The sequence below is a fragment of the Hemitrygon akajei genome, chromosome 11 (genome assembly GCF_048418815.1).
Source record: "Hemitrygon akajei chromosome 11, sHemAka1.3, whole genome shotgun sequence".
NCBI classification, from domain to species: domain Eukaryota; kingdom Metazoa; phylum Chordata; class Chondrichthyes; order Myliobatiformes; family Dasyatidae; genus Hemitrygon; species Hemitrygon akajei.
Genome location: NC_133134.1, coordinates 10,064,204 through 10,086,248, shown reverse-complemented (window position 1 = coordinate 10,086,248; position 22,045 = coordinate 10,064,204). Strand labels below are relative to the sequence as shown.

The following is a 22,045-nucleotide window of genomic DNA, read 5'->3' as shown; positions in this document are numbered from 1 at the left end:
GGTGGCCTAATTAAAATGAAAGACCTAATTCTGCTCCTATCCCTTTTTGTCTTATGGTCTTATCTCCAACTTCCCGAGAGGATAGTGGTGTTCCAGCATCATGAATTGGTTTTGACCTCTGTTGACTCAATCTATGCTTTCCGTTCCCTTGGGAAAGCAATCAACATAATCAAGGACCACCCCTCTCCCTACCCCAGTCACTCTTGCTTCTTCCCCTTCCTATTGGGCAGAAGATATAAGAGATTGAGAACATTTACCATCAGGCTCCTGGACAGCTTCTATTCCATTGCTTTAAGACTCTTGAATGAACATCTTCTGTGATAAAAATGAACACTTGATCTCTCAATCTACCAAATCATAACCCTCGCACTTTTTTTGTCTACCTACACTGCACATCCCTTGTAACTACCGGTATAACACCATATACCATATTCTTTTATTTTATCCTTTGTACTACCTAGTATGGAATGATCTGTCTGTGAGGAATGCAAACAAAAGATTTTGCACAATCTCTGTACATGTGACAATAATAAACCAATGACTAAAATACCAAGTTGAAAGTTTAAATACTACTCACTAGAGCAATTTCTTGGCAAACCATAGCTTTGGCAAAAAACTGTTTTGAAAATTCCAATGCATTCAAAATAGATTTTGCCCTTCCACCATACCAGAAATCTGCAAAATTTGGCTCAAACATAATCCCTCATTAGCAAATCCAGGTGATTATCCTTTAGCTAATTACACTAAGTATCATCAAGTTCAAATTCTCAGCAGAACTATATCACAGTGCTCGAGGACAGAAGTAATTACCGCTTAGACATCACAGTACCTACAGCAACTTCAGTGCACCTTTGCTGACAAGGTCAATTATACGGTCAGGACCAGGATGGATTAGAGATAGCAAGGACAAAGGCAGAGCTGAAATATTGAGGAAAAGAGAAAATAAATCAAGAAAAAAGGTACACAGAAACACACTTTACTACGGACCAGTGACCAAATTATTTCTGATGCAACCTATTTACAAGGATTATATTTCTTCATTGTACCTTGAATTACATTTAAAGACTTGGGATCAATTCAACCTATTCAACATTTCTTCCACTCAAAACCACTTCAACTCTCAGAAAAGCCAAACTCACTGCAAGATGGAACTTTTAGCTATAAATTAGCATGTACCCAAAATTAAAGCTGAAAGACAGTGAACCCATTCATTTAGGCTTTGAAATGTTTGGCTTTCAGAAGAGAAGGGGAAAAAAAAAATCAATCGCCAAATTACAGATGAACTTTATTTAACTAACTGATGTGGTTTGCACTCTGTAATACCTTGTTTTTCAGCTCTTCATCAGAAGTCATAGACATGACTGTCACCAGCACTTTCAGAAGTGGGAGATTGATTTCACGGCATTGTTTCCCACATACTGTAATTAGGATCTGTACACACAGAAGCAGTTGTTCCAAATATTCCACCTATGGGTATCAGAAAGAAAATAAAAGAATCAATTAACGTCTTGCTCTGAAAAAGCACTTCCCATTCCACACGTTCACTTTTAATTTTTATTTTACCTGTATAAAATAAAAGCCTGTGGGAATTAACAAGGCTATAATGGAAATTACAAATTTGTTCCAAATTTGAACCCATAGCTATATTAAAACCTTTTACATCATTCTGAACCTACATGTATTTTCGATGGATTAAAACTGCTAAGATTGTTCTGGTAGAAACCGAAGCAAAAAAAAGTACGTGAAAGATAATACTGGAAACCACACACCCCAAAAGTTGTCAGCTGCTTCACACACATCAACTACCTGCTAAAAAAGCAGCAGACAGAAGAAGTCAATTCAAACCAGTTTCTAGGTACAAGTATTGTTAGCTGGTAAATGTTTTTAGCAATAGCTAACATTGACTGATACAGTTTTCTATACTACTAATTTTTAACCCGCATTATACCACATATTTGGAACCTTTTATTTCCATTTATTTGATTCCCAGGTTATGAAACTGTGAAAAGATTATGGCTAAACTGAGAGATTTACTATGTCTGACCTCAATATGTCCTAAAGCACTACTCTTTTTATAAAAAGACAATTTTTTTTTCCTCATCTTGTTTTGACAAAAGCGACAAATCTATTTTCTCATACTATTTTCTTGCAGGTTGTCATTAATGCAACTGATTTCAAAGACATGGATCCAATTTCATTCAGCTGGGTTGCCAGGTGCAAAATTTGGCTAAGAACATGGGTAAAAGCCTCCATACAACAAGCTGAATACTTTTTGAAAGGAGTAAATTTCCTCCTACAACAAAGGCCTCAATTGGCCATTTTACCGATTATCTTTTTTTTCTTTCAGCTACCACCATGAACACCTGTTTGTGACCTGTGGAAGGAACTTGTATCTAGGTTAAATTCATACACATTGCCAACAGAGAGGAAGTTTTGCCTTTGCACTTCGTAGGGCTGAACAAATGTCATTGGGCAATTATCTCACATTCCTTTAATGATTAAAATCTTTGTGTTCATAAATGTATTGTTTATTATCTGAAGCACTTTAAACTTGTTCCAGCATCCAATCCGAAGGTGAAAAACAGAGGGGGGGGGGTTTAGTATATTAGAACATTTAATAGGCACCATTTTGTAATGGTGACACCGTTAGTTTTTCCTAAGGGTGCAATAGATAAAATCGAGTCATGTGCATGATATGGTCACGTACAGGTACAATGAAAAACTCACAACAGCATCATGAATGATTCTTAACCAGCATGACAGCACAGAAGTAGGATTTGGAAGGTGGGGTGTGTTGTGCATTAGGGTGAACAGCAGCCCTAGAGAGATTAAAAAGTTCAAAGTAAATTTATTATTAAACTACATGTATAACACCATACATAACCCTGAGATTCATTTTCTTGCGGGCATAATCAGTAAATCTAAAAATCATAATAGTATCAATGAAAGACTGCATCCAACACAGCAAACAACCACTGTGCAAAAGATAACAATCTGTGCAAATACAAAAGAAAAAGAAATAATAATAATAAATAAATAAGCAATAAATATCGAGTACATTAGATGAAGAGTCCTTGAAAACGAGTCCATAGATTGTGGGAACAGTTCAGTGATGGGGCGAGTGAAGTTATCCTCACTGGTTCAATAGCCCAATAGTTCAGGGATAATAACTATGAGAATTACTTCCTTTAATGGTAAAACACAAATAAATCCATTATTAATTGCCAGCTACGAAATGTAACAGGAATGTCATCACCTGACACTCATTATCATATTGTCAACACAAAACTTGATGTCTTACTAGGATGTTTATATTATTTGGTTTTAAAAAATCTAATTATATAGGAAAGGTCACTTTACCAGGAAATATACCCTCTCTTTGTGATTTGTTTTATAGTTAACTTTATAGGCCAAATATCCTAATTCTGCTCCTATATCTTATATTCTTATCATCTAAAAGGCTACAGAGCTATCATGGGAAAAGTCTATTACTTTTTATCCAAATTAAATGGCAAGAAATATGTAAGTGTTCAATAATGTTGGCAAGTCACTGGTTGCAACACTGATTTTTGAGAAGAGACTCAGATCATTTGGGCTATCAAGAGAATGCCAGATCACAAGATGATGTTGAAGTTCAGGAACACATAGGTAGGCAGGCAGATTGCAATACAGATTTAGGATGCTTTCAACATTCAGTTAGTGTCTCTGCAGATGACTGGGAAGCAAATACAAAATGTCATTCTGGATGGCCTGATCAGTTTGGGGATACAGAGAGGAGCAACACGTTAGGCTTTTGTTCTGATTAGACGCCAAAGGAGATTTGAAATCTGTATTCAGATCAATGCTAGTGCTTGAGACATCCTACCTGTGAAGAAACAGTTTCTCACACTTTGAACATACAAATAATTAATCAGTTCCAGCATTATGCTCTATAAAGATTGAAGGCACCACATTAGAGTCCTGTGCAAAAGTCTTATGCACATATATAGCTATGGTGCCAAGGACTTTTGCATAGTACTGTATTTGACAACATGGGAATGAAGAGTGAGTTTGTAAATCTGGTGGCAGTAAAGGATGCTGGGAACGTCGAGGGTGGAGCAGGTAACAGAGAAAAAGTGCCAGTGGTGGGAGGGTGGCGCGGGTGCAGATACACCCAGCCCTGAGACATCAGACAAGCACATTTGATTCCAAACAACTGGTTTATTGATCATTACAAAAGGTGTCTTTGGTGTTTCCCATTCCCTCTGCTCTCCCTTCCCCTTTTCCCAATCATGATTCCCCTATCCCTGTCGCCTTCACACTCTTAGTCTACAAAAGAGACCCATATCAAAATCAGGGTTATCATCGCTCACATATGTCATGAAAGTTGTCTTTTTTTTCAGAAGTACAGTGATATGCATAAAATTACTACAGTACTGTGCAAAAGTCTTAAGCACCAGAGCTACATATGGACAGGATAAATGCAATTTGCCTTTTTCCACTGAAGATGGGCGAGACTAGAACTAAAGTTCATGGGTTAAGGATAAAAGATGAAATGTTTAATGGGAACATGAGGGGCAGCTTCTTCACTCAGAGGGGTAAGAGTGTGGAATGGGCTGCCAGTGGAAGTGGTGGATGCAGATTTGACTTCAACATTTAAGAGAAGTTTGGATAAGTACCTGGATGGGAGGGGTAGAGAGGGCTGTGGTCCAGGTGCAAGTTGCTGGGACTAAGCAGAATAGTTCAGCACAGACTAGATGGACCGAAGGTCCTGTTTCTGTGCAGTAGTACATGTTTAACAGAGAGTGGGTGATCAATCCTTGGCTCGAAACACTGCCAGTTCATCCCCCTCTATACATACTGCCTGACTTGCTGAGTTCCTCTTGTATTTTGTGTGAATTACTCCACACTTAAACAGATATGTTTGTCCATGGCATTAAAATAGATGAAAATGTAAAAAAGTGAACACAGAAAATATCAAAAAGTACTCAACGGGTCGGGTAAATTCTAAGGTAAAAGATATGGATTATTTTTAAAATATTCTATTAATAAACCTTGCAAATCAATCATAGAATAGACGCAACCAAAGGGAAAAACTTATCACTTAATGAGAAATAAATCCAAGGAGTTGGAATACACATTCCAGTACATCAGAGTTATTTGGTCTTAAAGCATGACCTTTGCCTGTAAAACACTTGTGGCTTCTGTTCTGATCAGTAGGTCAGTCCTGAGATCCGCATGAATATGCCATTACAAAGAAGACATGACAGTGCCTCTACTTTCTTAGAAATTTGTGTAGATTTGGGAGGTTAACAAAAACTTTGACAAACTTCTATAGATACAAATTGGAGAGTATCCTAACCAGTTGCATCACAGCCTGATATGGAAACAGCAGTACCCAGGAATGGTAAAGACTACAAAAAGTGGTGGATACAGCCCAGTCCATTACAGACAAAATGCTCTCCACCAGTGAGTACATTTACATGGAATGTTGCCACAAGAAAGCAGCATCCATCATCAAAGACTCCCGACCATCCAGACCATTCTGTCTTCTCACTACTATCACTGGGCAGGAGATACAGGAGTCTTAGATCCCATACCACCAGATTCAGGAACAGCTATTACCCTACAACCATCAGGCTCCTGAACCATTGTGAATAACTTCACCGACCACAACTCTGAACTGATTCTACGACCTACAGACTCACTTTCAAGGACTCCTCAACTCATGTTCTCTGGATTATTTTTTTCATTTGAACAGTTTGTCTTCTTTTGCACATTGGTTGTTTGTCAATCTTTGCTTATGTATGGTTTTCAATAGATTCTATTGTATTTCTTTATATTTTCTGTAAATACCTGCAAGTAAGTGAATCTCAAGGTTGTATATGGTGACATATATATAGTTTGATAATAAAGATACTTTGAACTTTGGATTTGACTGTGAACATATGGGATACAAACAGAAATCTATTTGGAACCAGACTCATCAGATGCGTTGTCCTGGTGCTCGATTTGCAGAAAAGCCGAAGGCATCATGCATAGTATTCAAGATTCAAGATTCAAAAACTTTATTGTCATTCTAACTGTACATCAGCTCTGCAGGGCAGAATGAGACAGCGTTTCCCAGGAGCAGTGCAATCATAACATAACAAACGCAACACTAAATAATAAACATAACAATAAATAGTAAAACACAACAGCCACATATCAGTTAAAAACAAGTTATAGTATGGCAAACACGAGGAAATCTGCAGATGCTGGAAATTCAAACAACAACATACACAAAATGCTGGTAGAACACAGCAGGCTAGGCAGCATCTATAGGGAGAAGCGATGTCGACGTTTCGGGCCGAGACCCTTCGTCAGGACTAACTGAAAGGAAAGATAGTAAGAGATTTGAAAGTAGAGGGGGGAGGGGGAAATGCGAAATGATAGGAGTAGACCGGAGGGGGTGGGATGAAGCTAAGAGCTGGAAAGGTGATTGGTGAAAGTGATACAGAGCTGGAGAAGGGAAAGGATCATGGGACGGGAGGCCTCAGGAGAAAGAAAGGGGGTGGGGGGGGGAAGCACCAGTGGGAGATGGAGAACAGGCAAACAACTAAATATGTCAGGGATGGGGTAAGAAGGGGAGGAGGGGCATTAACAGAAGTTAGAGAAGTCAATGTTCATGCCATCAGGTTGGAGGCTACCCAGCCGGTATATAAGGTGTTGTTCCTCCAACCTGAGTTTGGATTCATATTGACAATAGAGGAGGCCATGGATAGACATATCAGAATGGGAATGGGACGTGGAATTAAAATGTGTGGCCACTGGGAGATCCTGCTTTTTCTGGCGGACTGAGCGTAGGTGTTCCACGAAACGGTCTCACAGTCTGCGTCGGGTCTCGCCAATATATAAAAGGCCACACCGGGAGCACCGGACGCAGTGTACCACACCAGCCGACTCACAGGTGAAGTGTCGCCTCACCTGGAAGGACTGTCTGGGGCCCTGAATGGTGGTGAGGGAGGAAGTGTAAGGGCAGGTGTAGCACTTGTTCCGTTTACAAGGATAAGTGCCAGGAGGGAGATCGGTGGGAAGGGATGGGGGGGACGAGTGGACAAGGGAGTCGCATAGGGAGCGATCCCTGCGAAAAGCAGAAAGGGGGGGGAGGGAAAAATGTATTTGGTAGTGGGATCCCGTTGGAGGTGGCGGAAGTTACAGAGAATTATATGTTGGACCTGCAGGCTGGTGGGGTGGTAGGTAAGGACAAGGGGAACCCTATCCCGAGTGGGGTGGCGGGTGGATGGGGTGAGGGCAGATGTGCGGGAAATGGGAGAGATGTGTTTGAGAATGCGTTTGATCCCTACACGACTCCCTTGTCCACTCATCCCCCCCCATCCCTTCCCACCGATCTCCCTCCTGGCACTTATCCTTGTAAATGGAACAAGTGCTACACCTGCCCTTACACTTCCTCCCTCACCACCATTCAGGGCCCCAGACAGTCCTTCCAGGTGAGGCGACACTTCACCTGTGAGTCGGTTGGTGTGGTATACTGCGTCCGGTGCTCCCGGTGTGGCCTTTTATATATTGGCGAGACCCGACGCAGACTGGGAGACCGTTTCGTGGAACACCTACGCTCAGTCTGCCAGAAAAAGCAGGATCTCCCAGTGGCCACACATTTTAATTTCACGTCCCATTCTCATTTTGATATGTCGATCCATGGCCTCCTCTATTGTCAAAATGAATCCAAACTCAGGTTGGATGAACAACACCTTATATACCGGCTGGGTAGCCTCCAACCTGATGGCATGAACATTGACTTCTCTAACTTCCGTTAATCCCCCTCCTCCCCTTCTTACCCCATCCCTGACATATTTAGTTGTTTGCCTGTTCTCCATCTCCCTCTTGTGCTTCCCCCCCCCACCTTTCTTTCTCCTGAGGCCTCCCGTCCCATGATCCTTTCCCTTCTCCAGCTCTGTATCACTTTCACCAATCACCTTTCCAGCTCTTAGCTTCATCCCACCCCCTCCGGTCTACTCCTATCATTTTGCATTTCCCCCCTCCCCCCTCTACTTTCAAATCTCTTACTATCTTTCCTTTCGGTTAGTCCTGACGAAGGGTCTCGGCCCGAAACGTCGACATCGCTTCTCCCTATAGATGCTGCCTAGCCTGCTGTGTTCTACCAGCATTTTGTGTGTTATAGTATGGCATCTTTTACCATTTTAACCCTGGAATTGAGGTGTTTAACTTGCAGACTGTTCTGGTGAATCATCACTTAAGTCATTACCCAGAACATGTGGTTGCTAGAAAACTCCTGAAATCATCCACTGCCCACCACACTGACAATTGTTGTTGTGCAGCAAGTCACACCCCTGAAGAAACAGCATGTCAGTCTTGACCTTAAAGTAGACCATATACCTGTAGGTTCCATTAATAGGTACAATCTTTAGTGTAGATATCAGTTCTAAACTATCATTATAACAGTTCCTCATACAGTACATAAAAATACTGCAGTTGCCCTATGGCCAAGTTCCATCATGTTGCAGGAAGGACAAGCTTGGTCTTTTGACCTCGCTTGTCTCCTCCTTCTGACTTGTCTTCAATGCTGCTTGCTCCATTTCCTACTGATGAAATATGTTGGATGCTATGCTGTTCCTGGATTCTCAGAGCCAAGATTCAGTGAAGACTTTGGTGTTCATGACTTCAAAAAGCCAAAGTCCACTGAACTGGCTTTCTTCGCATATTCTTGGCTTTTCATTATGCTGCTTCTCTTGTGGGAACCTCTGGCTTGTTTCTAGCACTTTGTCATCAGATGAGAAGCTGCTGTTGTCAAGGGTGGAATATTTGCCACTTCCAATTCATCTATTGAGTCATGAGCAGCCTTACATATGTAATGCTTCAGGTGCATGAAGTTTCATTAGAAATGGGAAAAGTTAAGAGATAAAATACAGTTCAGAGCAGGCAATGGAAGGAAGTAGAGAACAAAATATAAGGTCTGTGGAGGCCAGGAGTGATGTGGTGGAGAGATATATGATGGTAGGAAGTAAAATGGGATGTTAATGCAATGTATGATAAGAGAAAAGCTGAATCAAAAGTATACACTGTAATTGAGAACAATAGAATCAGTCAAGGGTAATTTTGTTCATTTTTTTCCCTTTACACTTTTTCCTGCCAATAAATCAATTAATCCATCCATTTTTGATGGAGGATCATTGACCTTGGACCAACTTTCAAGGATCCTAGAACTCATTTCCTCAGCATTATTTACATACTATACTTTTTTTTGTATTTGAAGTTCGTCTTCGTTTGCACAATGGTTGCTTGTCATTCTTTGTGTGTAGTTTTTCATTGATTCAATTGTATTTCTTTGTTCTACTGTGAATACCCGAATCTCAAAATAGTATATGGTGACATATACGTATTTAGATAATAAATTTACTTTGAAGTTTGAACCTTAAACATGACTTCTTTCCCCACAGCTACTGCCTGACCTGCTGAGCATTTGTACCACTTTCTGCTATTTCCGGTTTTAAGCTTCTGTTTTTCCATTAGGAATGCAATGTTTGGAGAAGCATATCTTTCTTTTATTTATATTTACCTTTGCAGAAACTTGACACGTATCAGGAAGTGCCAGAGATTCTCCGATTTTGATCAGATGTGGATGCAGTGCTTGTGCTGAGCTGCCCCTTATCACTGCACCCAAGACCATTAGATGAGCAGTACAAGCAGATTTCTCAAGAGCTGTCAAAATCAACTTCAAAGAGACCTCAGGTTCCACAAAGGTTCCAATCAGCTCTGCTGCTTTCAATGACTAAAAATTAGAAAGGGAATAGGATGTTAAAAAATGAATTTTTAAAGCTGGAATACTTTAAACTTATTCCTATCTGCAATAAATGCACATTTATTGCATATGTTACAAAATCATTCCGAAACACAAATAATCATCAATCTTTGACTAAAATTAAATCCTTATAATATGACATTGGATAGAGGAAAGATATTTGGGTGCCAATGATACCACAGTCTAAACATACTGCTTTCAAACTGCATTGCTAATCAACTACTCTGTTGTTCAAAGCCAGTATTACTAGTGTTGAGTTAATACTGTTATGACTTAAATGTGGAAAAAAACTCCAATCTGATCAGAAAATTTGAACTTGCAATATTTTTTAAAAAAAATGTATTTAGGTATGTTAAAATAATTCCCAAAATATGCAAAAATAACCTTGAAGAAGATTAAAGTTATAGCCATTTTAAAACAATAAATAGAATTGAATTGAATTGAAATGACTTTATTTCTTACATCCTTCATAATACATGAGTAAAAATATTTACGTTATATCTCCGTCTAAATGTGCAATGTGCAATTTATAGTAATTTGTAATAAATAGTATGTACAACAGGATAGTCAATATAGCATAGAAATAAAATTGTATCAGCATGAATTAATCAGTCTGATGGCCTGATGGAAGAAGCTGTCCTGGAACCTGTTGGTCCTGGCTTTTATGCTGTGGTACTGTTTCCTGGATGGTAGCAGCTGGAACAGATTGTGGTTGGGGTGACTCAGGTCCCTAATGATCCTTTGGGCCCTTTTTACACACCTGTCTCTGTAAATGTTCTGAATAGTGAGAAGTTCACATCTACAGATGCGCTGGGCTGTCCGCACCACTCTCTGCAGAGTCCTGTGATTGAGGGGAGTACACTTCTTGTACCAGGCAGTGATGCAGCAAGTCAGGATGCTCTCAATACAAATACTTCATTGTCACCAAATAATTGATACTAGAGTGTACAATCATCACAGTGATATTTGTTTCTGCGCTTCACGCTCCAATTCTGCCCCTGTAGGAAGACCTTAGGATTTGGGGACTCATACCAAACTTCTTCAACTGTCTGAGGTGAAAGAGGCACTGTTATGCTTTTTTTTCACCACATAGCCAGTATGTACAGACCATGTGAGGTCCTCGGTGATGTATATGCTGAGGAACTTAAAGCTGTTCACCCTCTTGACCCTAGATCCATTGATGTCAATAAGAGTTAGCCTGTCTCCATTCCTCCTGTAGTCTCAGTAAAAGAAACCTATCAACCAACCTCTGGCTGTCAGACTCTTTTCAACAGTATCTTACTGCTACTGTTCTTACCAAATGGGATTGAAAAAAAATCTTCTAATTGAAATAAGTTTGAATGCATTACACCTGTACACCTGCTTGTTAATGCAAATATCTAATCAGCCAATCATGTGACAGCAACTCAATGCAAAAAAAGCATGCAGACATGGTCAAGAGGTTCAGTTGTTCAGACCAAATATCAGAATGGGGAAGAAATGTGATACAGTGACTTTGATCATGGAATGATTGTTGGTGCCAGATGGGGTGGTTTGAGTTATCTCAAAAACCGCTGATGTCCTGGGCTTTTTATACACAACAGTCTCTAGAGTTTACAGAGAATGGTGCAAAAAAAAAAATTCAGTGAGTGGCAGTTCTGTGGGCGAAAATGCCTTGTTAATGAGAAGGGTCAGAGGAGAATGGCCAATGCTTCAAAGAACAAAGAATAATACAGCACAGTACAGGCCATTCGGCCCACAATGTTGTGCCGACCCTTAAACCCTGCCTCCCATATAACACTCCACCTTAAATTCCTCCATGTACCTGTCTAGTAGTCTCTTAAACTTCACTAGTGTATCTGCCTCCACCACTGACTCAGGCAGTGCATTCCACGCACCAACCACTCTCTGAGTAAAAAACCTTCCTCTAATATCCCCCTTGAACTTCCCTCCCCTTACCTTAAAGCCATGTTCTCTTGTATTGAGCAGTGGTGCCCTGGGGAAGAGGCGCTGGCTATCCACTCTATCTATTCCTCTTAATATCTTGTATACCTCTATCATGTTTCCTCTCATCCTCCTCCTCTCCAAAGAATAAAGCCCTAGCTCCCTTAATCTCTGATCATAATGCATACTCTCTAAACCAGGCAGCATCCTGGTAAATCTCCTCTGTCCCCTTTCCAATGCTTCCATATCCTTCCTATAATGAGGCTATAGGACAAGAAAGCAATAGTAACTCAAATAAACATGCGTTACAACAGTGGTGTGCAAAAGATCATGTCTGAATGTATAACAGATTGAATCTTGAGTGAATGAGGTACAGCAACAGAAGACAATACTGGGTTCTACTTCTGGGGCGCCTAGGCACAACTCGAGTAGCAGCAGTACTCTCAATGGATACAATTAAATATTCCCGTTTCAGCTTGTTACAGCTAAAAAGTACAACTGCTTCCAAGGTTAGTACAGTCAACAAAGATGTTTTATGCGTTTAAACGAACTATCGCTGCTTAAAACCGATGGAAACAACACAGTCTGAGGTTGGAAGTGCCCACGGAGAAAACCTCGGAGGAAGCGTGGGCGTAGTCCAGGATTACAAGTACGTTTAAGGAAACGGGGTTTTAAACTCCCTATACTGACTGTCTTGCTGGCAGACGTGCAGTCTCTGGTTAATAAAATCGATTATCTCAGAGTGAGGGTGCTGAATCAGAGGGACATTAGGACCTCGTCTGTCCTTTGTTTCACAGAATCCTGGTTAACTCCTTCCGTACCGGATGCAGCGATTCAGATCGACGTGTTTACTATACGCCGTCAGGATAGATCTATAGAATCTCTCAAATACAGAGGTGGAAGAGTATGCCTCATGATCAACTCTTCTTGGTGCACAAATATATCAGTGCTGTCCCAATTCTGCTCACCAGACCTGGAACATTTAGCAATAAAGTGTTGTCCTTTTTACCTACAGCGGGAGTTCTCTGGGGTCATTTTGGTAGCAGTTTACATTCCACCTCAGGCCAACGTCAAGCAGGATTTAGGTGATCTGAGCAATGGGATCAATATGCATGAAACAGCGTACCCTAACGCTTCACCATCGTTTCGGGAGATTTTAACAAGGCCAGTCTGAAAAAAAATCACTAAGCAATTATCATCAACAGATCACTTGCAATACCAGAGGAAACAATACACTGCACCATTGCTACACCACCATCAAGAATGCCTACCGTGCTATTCCACGCCCTCACTTTGGGAAGTCTGATCACCTGGCTGTACTTCTACTCCCTGAGTACAGGCAGAGACTGAAGACTGCAGCACCAGCAGTGAGGACCAAGAAGGTCTGGACAAGGGAAGCACAGGAGTGCCTGCAGGACTGCTTTGAATGGGTGAACTGTATTGTATTCATGGATTCATCTTTGAATCTGGATGAGTATGCTGCAGTTGTTACTGACTTCATTAAAACCTGTGTGGATGAGTGTGTGCCTACAAAGACTTACTGTACATTCCCAAACCAAAAGCCATGGATGAACCAGGAGGTACGTTGCCTGCTGAAGGCTAGATCTGTGGCATTCAAGTCTGGCAACCCAGGCCTGTACCAGAAAACTACGTATAATTTGCGGAGGGCTATTTCAAGGGTGAAGAGACAATTTCAAACTAGGTTGGAGGCGATTTCAGATGCATGGCAACTCTGGCAGGGTCTGCAAGACATTACTTCCTACAAAGTGAAACCCAATAGCATGAACGGCAGTGATGCTTCACTACCAGATGAACCCAGCGCCTTCTATGCCCGCTTTGAAAGGGATAACACAACTACGGCTGTGAAGATCCCTGCAGCACCTGATGACTCTGTGATTTCTATCTCAGAGGTCGATGCTAGGCTGTCTTTTAAAGAGAATGAACCCTCGCAAGGCAGAAGGTCCTGATGGAGTACCTGGTAAGGGTCTGAAAACTAGTGCCGACCAATTAGCGGGAGTATTCAAGGACATTTTCAACCTCTCGCTGCTACTGGCAGATGTTCCCACTTGCTTCAAAAGGCAACAGTTATGACTAGACTGAACTCCTGCCTCAGCAAGAACCTGGACCCATTGCAATTAGCCTATTGCCATAATAGGTCAACGGCAGACACAATCTCAATGGCTCTCCACACGGCTTCAGACCACCTGGACAACACAAACACCTACGTCAGGATGCTGTTCATCGACTATAGTTCAGCATTTAATACCATCATTCCCACAATCCTGATTGAGAAGGTGCAGAATCTGAGCCTCTGCAATTGGATCCTCAACTTCCTAACCGGAAGACCACAACCTGTGTGGATTGGTGATAACATATCCTCCTCGCTGGCAATCAACACTGGCGCACCTCAGGGGTGTGTGCTTAGCCCACTGCTCTACTCTCTGTATACACATGACTATGTGGCTAGGCATAGCTGAAATACTATCTACAGATTTACTGACAATACAACCATTGTTGGTAGAATCTTAGGTGGTGACGAGAGGGCGTACAGGAGTGAGATATGTCAACTAGTGGATTGGTGTCACAGCAACAACCTGGCACTCAAAGTCAGTAAGACAAAAGAGCTGATTGTGGATTTCAGGAAGGGTAAGACGAAGGAACACATAGAGGGATCAGAAGTGGAGAGAGTGAGCAGCTTCAAGTTCCTGGGTGTCAAGATCTCTGAGGATCTAACCTGGTCCCAACATATCAATGTTGTTATAAAGAAGGCAAGACAGCGGCTATACTTTATTAGGAGTTTGAAGAGATTTGGCATGTCAACAAATACAGTCAAAAATTTCTATAGTTGTACTGTGGAGAGCATTCTAACAGGCTGCATCACTGTCTGGTCCTCCAGCACCCAGAGCATGCCCTTTTCTCACTGTTACCATCAAGTAGGAGATACAGAAGCCTGAAGACACACAGTCAGCGATTCAGGAACAGCTTCATCCCCTCTGCCATCCAATTCCTAATTGGACATTGAAACTTCAGACACTACCTCACTTTTTTTAATATAGAGTATTTCTATTTTTGCACATTTTTTAAATCTATTCAATATATGTAATTGATTTACTTGTTTATTTATTATGTTTTATTTTATTTATTATTATTTTCTCTTTCTGCTTGATTATGTATTGCATTGAACTGCTGCCGCTAAGTTAACAAATTTCACATCACATGCCACTGATAATAAACCTGATTCTGATTCTGTACCAAATAAAGTAGCCAATGAGTGTTATGATTAATTTTTCTCTAACTATGCCAGCGTATATGTACGTAGATATCAATGTACTTTTTGAATTGTTGGATTTCCTAATTTACTTGTGTGATATGGGAGGTTTCAGGCTGAAATTTACAAACATTCTTTGTGTACCCACTTTCTGGTTTATCAGCTACCTCTCTACCTCCGTTTTAATTGATTAAACACCAATCTGCCCAGTACTAACTCCATATTTCGACAACTTGTCCACCTTCAGCTAATAAACTTCAACTGTGGGTGCACAATTACGGTAATAAAATCTATTACCAAAAAGATAAAGAACCATTTGTATGAATTGTTCAATGGGTGACAGATACGCACGTTTTGAACCACAGCTTTCTCCTCATCTGCACAGGACCGATACAGGGTACTAAGCAGCAGCTCCATGTGCTGCGTGATGTGATCCTCGGCATGGAACAGCAGCACTATCAGCAGCTGGGATGCTTTAACTCGGGTTGCAGGGACCCAGTCAGTAATGTCTCGACTGACGGCTGGCAGAATCTTGAACAAGTTCCGGAACACCAACTCCCGGCACCCAAGTCCAGGGCGTTCCGCTGAAAAAGAAAAAAAATTTGGCTAAGTAGATTGAAAATTCTATGGGTAAAAATAACTTATGCTGTAAGTGTTAATATATGGAATAATTATATCAAATTCAAGTTCACTATCTTCATACAAAGCAATGGTTATATTCAACAGTTGTCGCAATTTAATGAAACAAATTTATGCAAACCAAAAGTATTAACCTTTGCAAATAAATTCTGTTCAGTTCTGGTCACCTCATTATAGGATGGATACAGAGGGTTTAGAGAGGATGAGAGGAGATTTACCAAGTTGCTGTTAGGATTAGGTAACATGTCTTATGAGAAAAGGTTGAGTGAGTTAGGGCTTTACTCTTTGGAGGATGAGAGGTGACTTGACAGAGGTGGAGAAGATGATGAAAGGCATTGATCGAGTGGACTGCCAGAGACTTCTCCCGGGGCGTAAGTGTCAATAGTAGTAGTAGGCCCTCCGTCGATTGGGGTCAACTATAGATATTGATTCCTAGCTGCCTATGCACGCTAGGGCAGTACAATATGGAGAGCATGTTGTTGGCCCAAATAGCAGGTTCTCCCTCTCCACCTAGCTGATAAATCCAAAGGAACAGCAGTATGGTACCAACTGAGTTGAAGGAGTTGCCAGTCAGCTTTGAACTCAATGTAGGACAGCTTTAGGGACTCCAGCTTCAGATTTTTCCTCAGGGTATACTCCCGAGGTCTTTCCCTTAAGTGGGTATAGCTTCAAGGCAACAGAGTTTTGAAATCAGAGTTTTCCTTCTAGATGAGCTGACAACTATGGCTGATGAGCTCCATCTGCCTGAAGAGACTGGTTTTAAGGTGCCAGTAACCTGACTTTGCCCCTTCTGCTATCAGTAGAAATGGTTCCACCAGTAGCTAAGCCACACGTGAGACCAGGAGCTGAACGTCATTGTTAGAGACTATTTGAAATGCACTCAAATGGAAGCATTTAATTGGTGGTGGGAGCTTATCCCCACTACTCCCCCCAGTTATAACAACCTGAAGCAACCACATACCTAATACATAACTCTAAAGTGTTAGGAGGAAAGTATAGGGTTTTTATTTACACAGAGAGTTATAGGTGCATAGACACACTGCCAGGGGTTGTTGTAGAGGCAGATACCTTAGGTACATTTAAGAGACTCTTAGATAGGCACATGGATGAAAGAAAAATGGAGAGCTGTGTGGGAGGGAAGCGTTAGATTGATCTTGGAGTAGGTTAAAGGATCGGCACAACATAACGGCCATAGGACCTGCACTGTTCTCTGTGTTCCATGAAAGTCAGAAATGCAAATTTGATATAACCAATAAATTTAATAAAATTAAACATTCAATTTATATTCATATACATCGCAGTGAGAAGGAGCTACTCTGTGTCACTGAATTCCCGTTCGATGTTACAGTGCAGCTTCAAGGAAGTCTATCATACAAGATATCAGGGTTAGCACCTGCAGTGGTCAGCTGGATGTAGAGAACAGAACAGGCTGGAGTAAATCAGGTCAGATAGCAACAAGGCAACAGGGGCAGGCAGAAAACCTATGCAATAAGTGGAGGATAATTTCCATAATCAATCATCGCTCAACCAACATCAGAAATATTGGAATCAGAATCAGGTTTAGTTATCACCGGCATTATGTCCTGAAATTTGTTAACTTTGCAGCAGTAGTACAATGCAATACATGATAAATACATTTTAAAAATTGAATTACATTCAGTATATGTATAGTTAATAGTTACGTTAAAATAAGTAGTGCAAAAACAGAAATAAATTTTAAAAAAGTACAGAGGTAGTGTTCACAGGTTCAATGTCCATTTAGAAATTGGATGGCAGAAGGGAAGAAGCTGTTCCTGAATTGCTTGGTGTGTGCCTTCAGACTTCTGTACCTCCTTCCTGATGGTAACAATGAGAAAAGCACAGTAACATATACAAAATGCTGCTGAAACTCAGCAGGTCAGGCAGCATCAATGGAGAGGAATAAATAGTTGATGTTTCCGGCTGAGACCCTTGATCAGGATATGGACTCGGCCATTTTCAGGCCACAGTCTCAGCCCAAAACACCTTTACTGCCCTCCATAGATGCTGCCTGACCAACTGAATTCCTTTGTTATTGTATGTGTTTACTCTGCATTTCCAGCATCTGCAGAATCTCGTGTTACAAGAAAGCACAGGATCTGGGCATTTACTTCATTGGTGTTCACTTGATTCTACTGTGGCTAAACCAGCTGGTACATTTTGATTGCACATCAAAAGTATTTTAATTATTGCTGAAAGCTTTATGGGGTTCATCTAGTAATGCAGGCTCTTTTATTTCTAAAGATGGATCTGCCATGAAAATCTTCAAAGCAGACACCTGGATTTATTTCAGGTGTACATCAACCATGCAATTTTTTGGGGGGTCTAGAAATTGCAGGGCGCATGTGCCCAAGAAACTGACAAGAGGTTTTAAAATCTCCTCCTTCCACTATAAATAACAGGCCTCAGAACTAAGGGATTGCTGCATACTCGATGTTTTGCGGCTTAGTAATTATAAGTTTAACTAACACAATGAATGCTTTTCCCAGGACTGCTCACAAGTTCAGTGCACAGACATGCTCATGGTTAAACCAAATTCACTTTCTACCAGCCATAACATTACTGTGCATCAAACAGTGATGGAGTACCATGAAACAGGACGTCTACATTTAACGTTACCCGTATTTTCAAAGTTCAAAGTACATATATTATCAAAGTATGAACTAATACATTCATTATATAATGCATATAATACAAAAAGAAAGAAATGGATGAATTACCCACACAAAACCAGACTAAGCTTTCAAACCCTATCACTATGCCTCAATGCAGTGCAGTTACCAATAAAGAGAATTAAGCAGTTTTAAATGAATGAACCAGATTTTTAAACACCAGGAGGCAGCAACTCCTTCTGTAAATTCAGTAAAGGGGAAAAAAAGCTACTTCAAAATTAGAAATCAAGACCATTTAAAATAGTTTATATGTAAATGTTTGCAAAATTTTGTCTTCAAGTTCAAAGTAAATGTATTATCAAAGTACATATACGTCACCATATACAACCCTGAAATTTGTTTTCCTGCATACCCAATAAATTTATAGAACCGTAAATACCGAATAATAACCATGATGGAATCAATGAAAGATCGCACAAACTTGAGTGTTCAAGCAGTGTGCAAAAGACTATCAACTATCCAGATTTGCAAATACAAAAAGAAAGAAAGAAATACATTTGAGAACAAGCGATGAAGGGTCCTTGAAAATGAGTCTATAAGAACTTAAAAGGAGGAAGTTATTTCATCATAAACACGAGGAAGTCTGTAGATGCCGGAAATCCAGCAGGCCAGACAGCATCTATGGAAATTAATATAACAGTCGATGTTTCAGACTGAGACCCTTCTTCAGGACCAAAAAGGAAGCGGAAGGATGCCAGAATAGGTAGGGGGAAGGGAAAGGAGGATAGCTATAAGGTGGTAGGTGAAGCCAGGTGGGTTAGAAAGATAAAGTTCTGGAGAAGAAGGAATCTGACAGGAGAGGTGAGTGGACCACAGGAGAAAGGGAAGGAGGGGGGACCCTGGGATAGGTGATAGGCAGATGAGCAGAGTCCAGAGTTGGGGATAGAACAGGGCAGGGTGAGGGAATTTTTTTTAACTGGAAGGAGAAATTAATATTCATGTCATCAGATTAGGGGCTACCAAGACAAAACACAAGTTGTTGCTCCTCCACCCTGAGGGTGGGCTCATCTTGGCACAAGAGGAGGCCATGAACCGACATGTCTGAACTGCAATGAGAATGGGAATTAAAATATTTGGCAACTGCAGAATATTTGATCACTGAATACTATTCCACCTGTTAATGAGATCGTTATAGCTCTGTGCCTCAAGTTCATCAGCCTAATTTAGACCCATATCCATTTATATGTAGTGCATGATAAATATCAGTTTTACAATTACTAATTCAGCTTGCCATCTACTAATTTTCTTGTACAATGTAGCACTACTACATGAAGTGACTCCCAGTCTCCCTCCTAAATAGTTTGTTCTCATTTCAACAGTTTGCCCCCTTTTCCAAGATTTACAAGTTACAATCACAATCACTCAGTCATTTTGATTCAGTGACTTGCAGTGTTTTAACCCTGAAAAGATTTTGAAGTGTTTTTACAATTGTAATATTTTGAACTTCACTTTACATTTGTCAGGCTTCTTGGAAGGTCAGATATCGTGTATTAATCTGATAATTGTCATGAGGAAGCAAGGAGGTAGAATAATCTACAGGGAAACTGGGGGAAAGCTAATATTGTAGACCTCTTGGCGAAGGTTTGCTGAAATACAATAGATCAGGTTGACCTTTTGGGTGGAAAATGGTCACATTTTTGGAGAGGTGTCTCATGTTGAATGGGCAGAGCAAAGGAGACTGACAACAGGTGTTTGTTCCGGAGAGAGAAAATGAAAATGTGAGGTAAAGGGGGGAAAAAATCTGCACAAAAACAATTGTACTGTATAATTACAGATCAATTGATGGCAAAAGGTTAGGTAATAATCACTGCTTAAAAGAAAAATATGGAGAGGCACTCCCTTTTTGTCCCAAGGCAGCATTTTCAGATTCTGACCATTCTTTCACTTCAGTCCACTAGTTCAGCCATTTGCCTCCCAGCTACCTGTTGTCAAAGATTATGGCCATTAAGTGTCTGCACCTGTATCTCAAGTCAGTAAGTGCTGATCTGGATGAAAAACTGCTCTATCACCTGGCTGTAACTAAGGACCAGGGCTGACTTCACTTTTCCTCTAACCTTCCATAGCTGTCACCATGATCAAAGAATGGGAAGGTCAGAATGCCAGGTTCATTAACTTGAAAGCAGGCCATGGTGGTCAATGAAGAATTATTAAAAGCCCTGAGTTGCCCCTAAGTTCAACATAGTCTTTTACTTTAAGCTATGATTTAAAACTACTAGATGGCAAACCTATATTCCTCATTTATCAAACACACATCTATGGTCCTTATTATTGATCTTAAACACAAATTGCAGTAAACTTGCACGCTGCATTATAATACTATATTCACCTGCAAACATCTTCAATGTTGTTTCTCTACAGAAAACCTTTCAGTCTAACTGTATCTCAAAGGAAAACAACTATCAGGAAGTCAATTTGGATCTAATTTATAAGATTTAAACAACTTCTGCATAATTAAATTTTATTCAGTTTTAGGGGTGTACGGCAGCATAGTGGTTCAGCACTGGGTTCAATTCCCACCACTATCTGTAAGGAGCTCGCATGTTCTCTCCATGATTGTGTGGGTTTCCTCCCACATTCCAAAGATGTACAATTAGTGTTGTTGGCATTGTGGCAACATTTGCAGGCTGCTCCAGCACATCTTCAGACTGTGCTGATTACTGATGCAAAGCTACGCATTCAAAATGTGTTTCAACATTTTGATGTACATGTGACAAATACAGTTTATTGTTGTCTTCTTCTAAATGGAAATAGGCAAGATTTTTCCATTTAAGTAGAACAAAAGGCTGAGTATTTTTAAACGGAGAATGATGAAGTAATGTTAATGCTTCACAGGATGTGTGTCTTCACATATTGGTTGATAGAGCAGACAATTAGAATTACAACTGTGCGATGACTGTATCGCAAAAGGATTCAATATAAGAATAATTATGTCTTGCTAAGAACACACCCAGAGAATTATTCACAGATTTAGTCTTCCTCCATGTGCAAGAATAAGCCTGCTAAAATAGAAGTGTAATGAAAACTCATCATTGGTCTCTGGGATGGTGGGTTTATAACACAAGAACAGATTGAGTAAATGCTTGAGACAAATATGTAAGTTTCAACCTCTGTGAATTTATGATGAACACATTTTATATAATTTTTATTTAATGGATATACATTAGGAAGGATAAATTAATTTTTCATGGGGAAGTACTTCTGCAGCATGAATTTATTTTATCAGTAGTTTATATGTTCATGGGGAGAATGTACAAACTCCTTATAGACAGTGGTGAGAGTTGAATCTGGATCACTATGCTAGTGTAGTCTTGCACTACAACTGCAACCACCACTTTTCTTGTCCATGTTTTCCCTGAACCCCCACCCTCCAGTGTCCTCATCACTCCTCACATTTCCAGCTAGTTTCACATGGAGGAAACTTATAAATATAACACTTGGTTCCTTTGGCCCAAGCATCGATCTCAATGGTAACAAGTGACTTCCTGCCAACCTGACAGTGATCCATTTATTCCTACCCAAGCTATTTAATGATGACACCAAGAAATCTGGAAATTCAAGCAACACACACAAAATGCTGGTGGAACGCAGCAAGCCAGGCGGCATCTATAGGGAGAAGCACTGTCGACGTTTCGGGCCGAGACCAGCGTTTTGTGTGTGTTATTTAATGATGTTATTACCAATATAAGCTTTCACATTTGCTACTAAATAAATTTATCCTCCTGTTTA

General features: G+C 40.5%; 1 protein-coding gene across 1 annotated transcript in view; it reads right to left on the bottom strand.

Moving 5' to 3' along the window:
* LOC140735307 (dynein axonemal assembly factor 5-like) overlaps window positions 1-22,045 on the bottom strand; it is a 167,240-nt gene that overhangs the window by 76,249 nt on the left and 68,946 nt on the right. The window contains exons 5-7 of the mRNA XM_073060195.1: window positions 15,342-15,574; window positions 9,557-9,769; window positions 1,324-1,467 (exon numbers count right to left, since the gene is read on the bottom strand). Of these exons, the coding sequence (XP_072916296.1) occupies window positions 1,324-1,467; window positions 9,557-9,769; window positions 15,342-15,574 (590 nt within the window). The remainder of the gene's footprint in view (window positions 1-1,323; window positions 1,468-9,556; window positions 9,770-15,341; window positions 15,575-22,045) is intronic.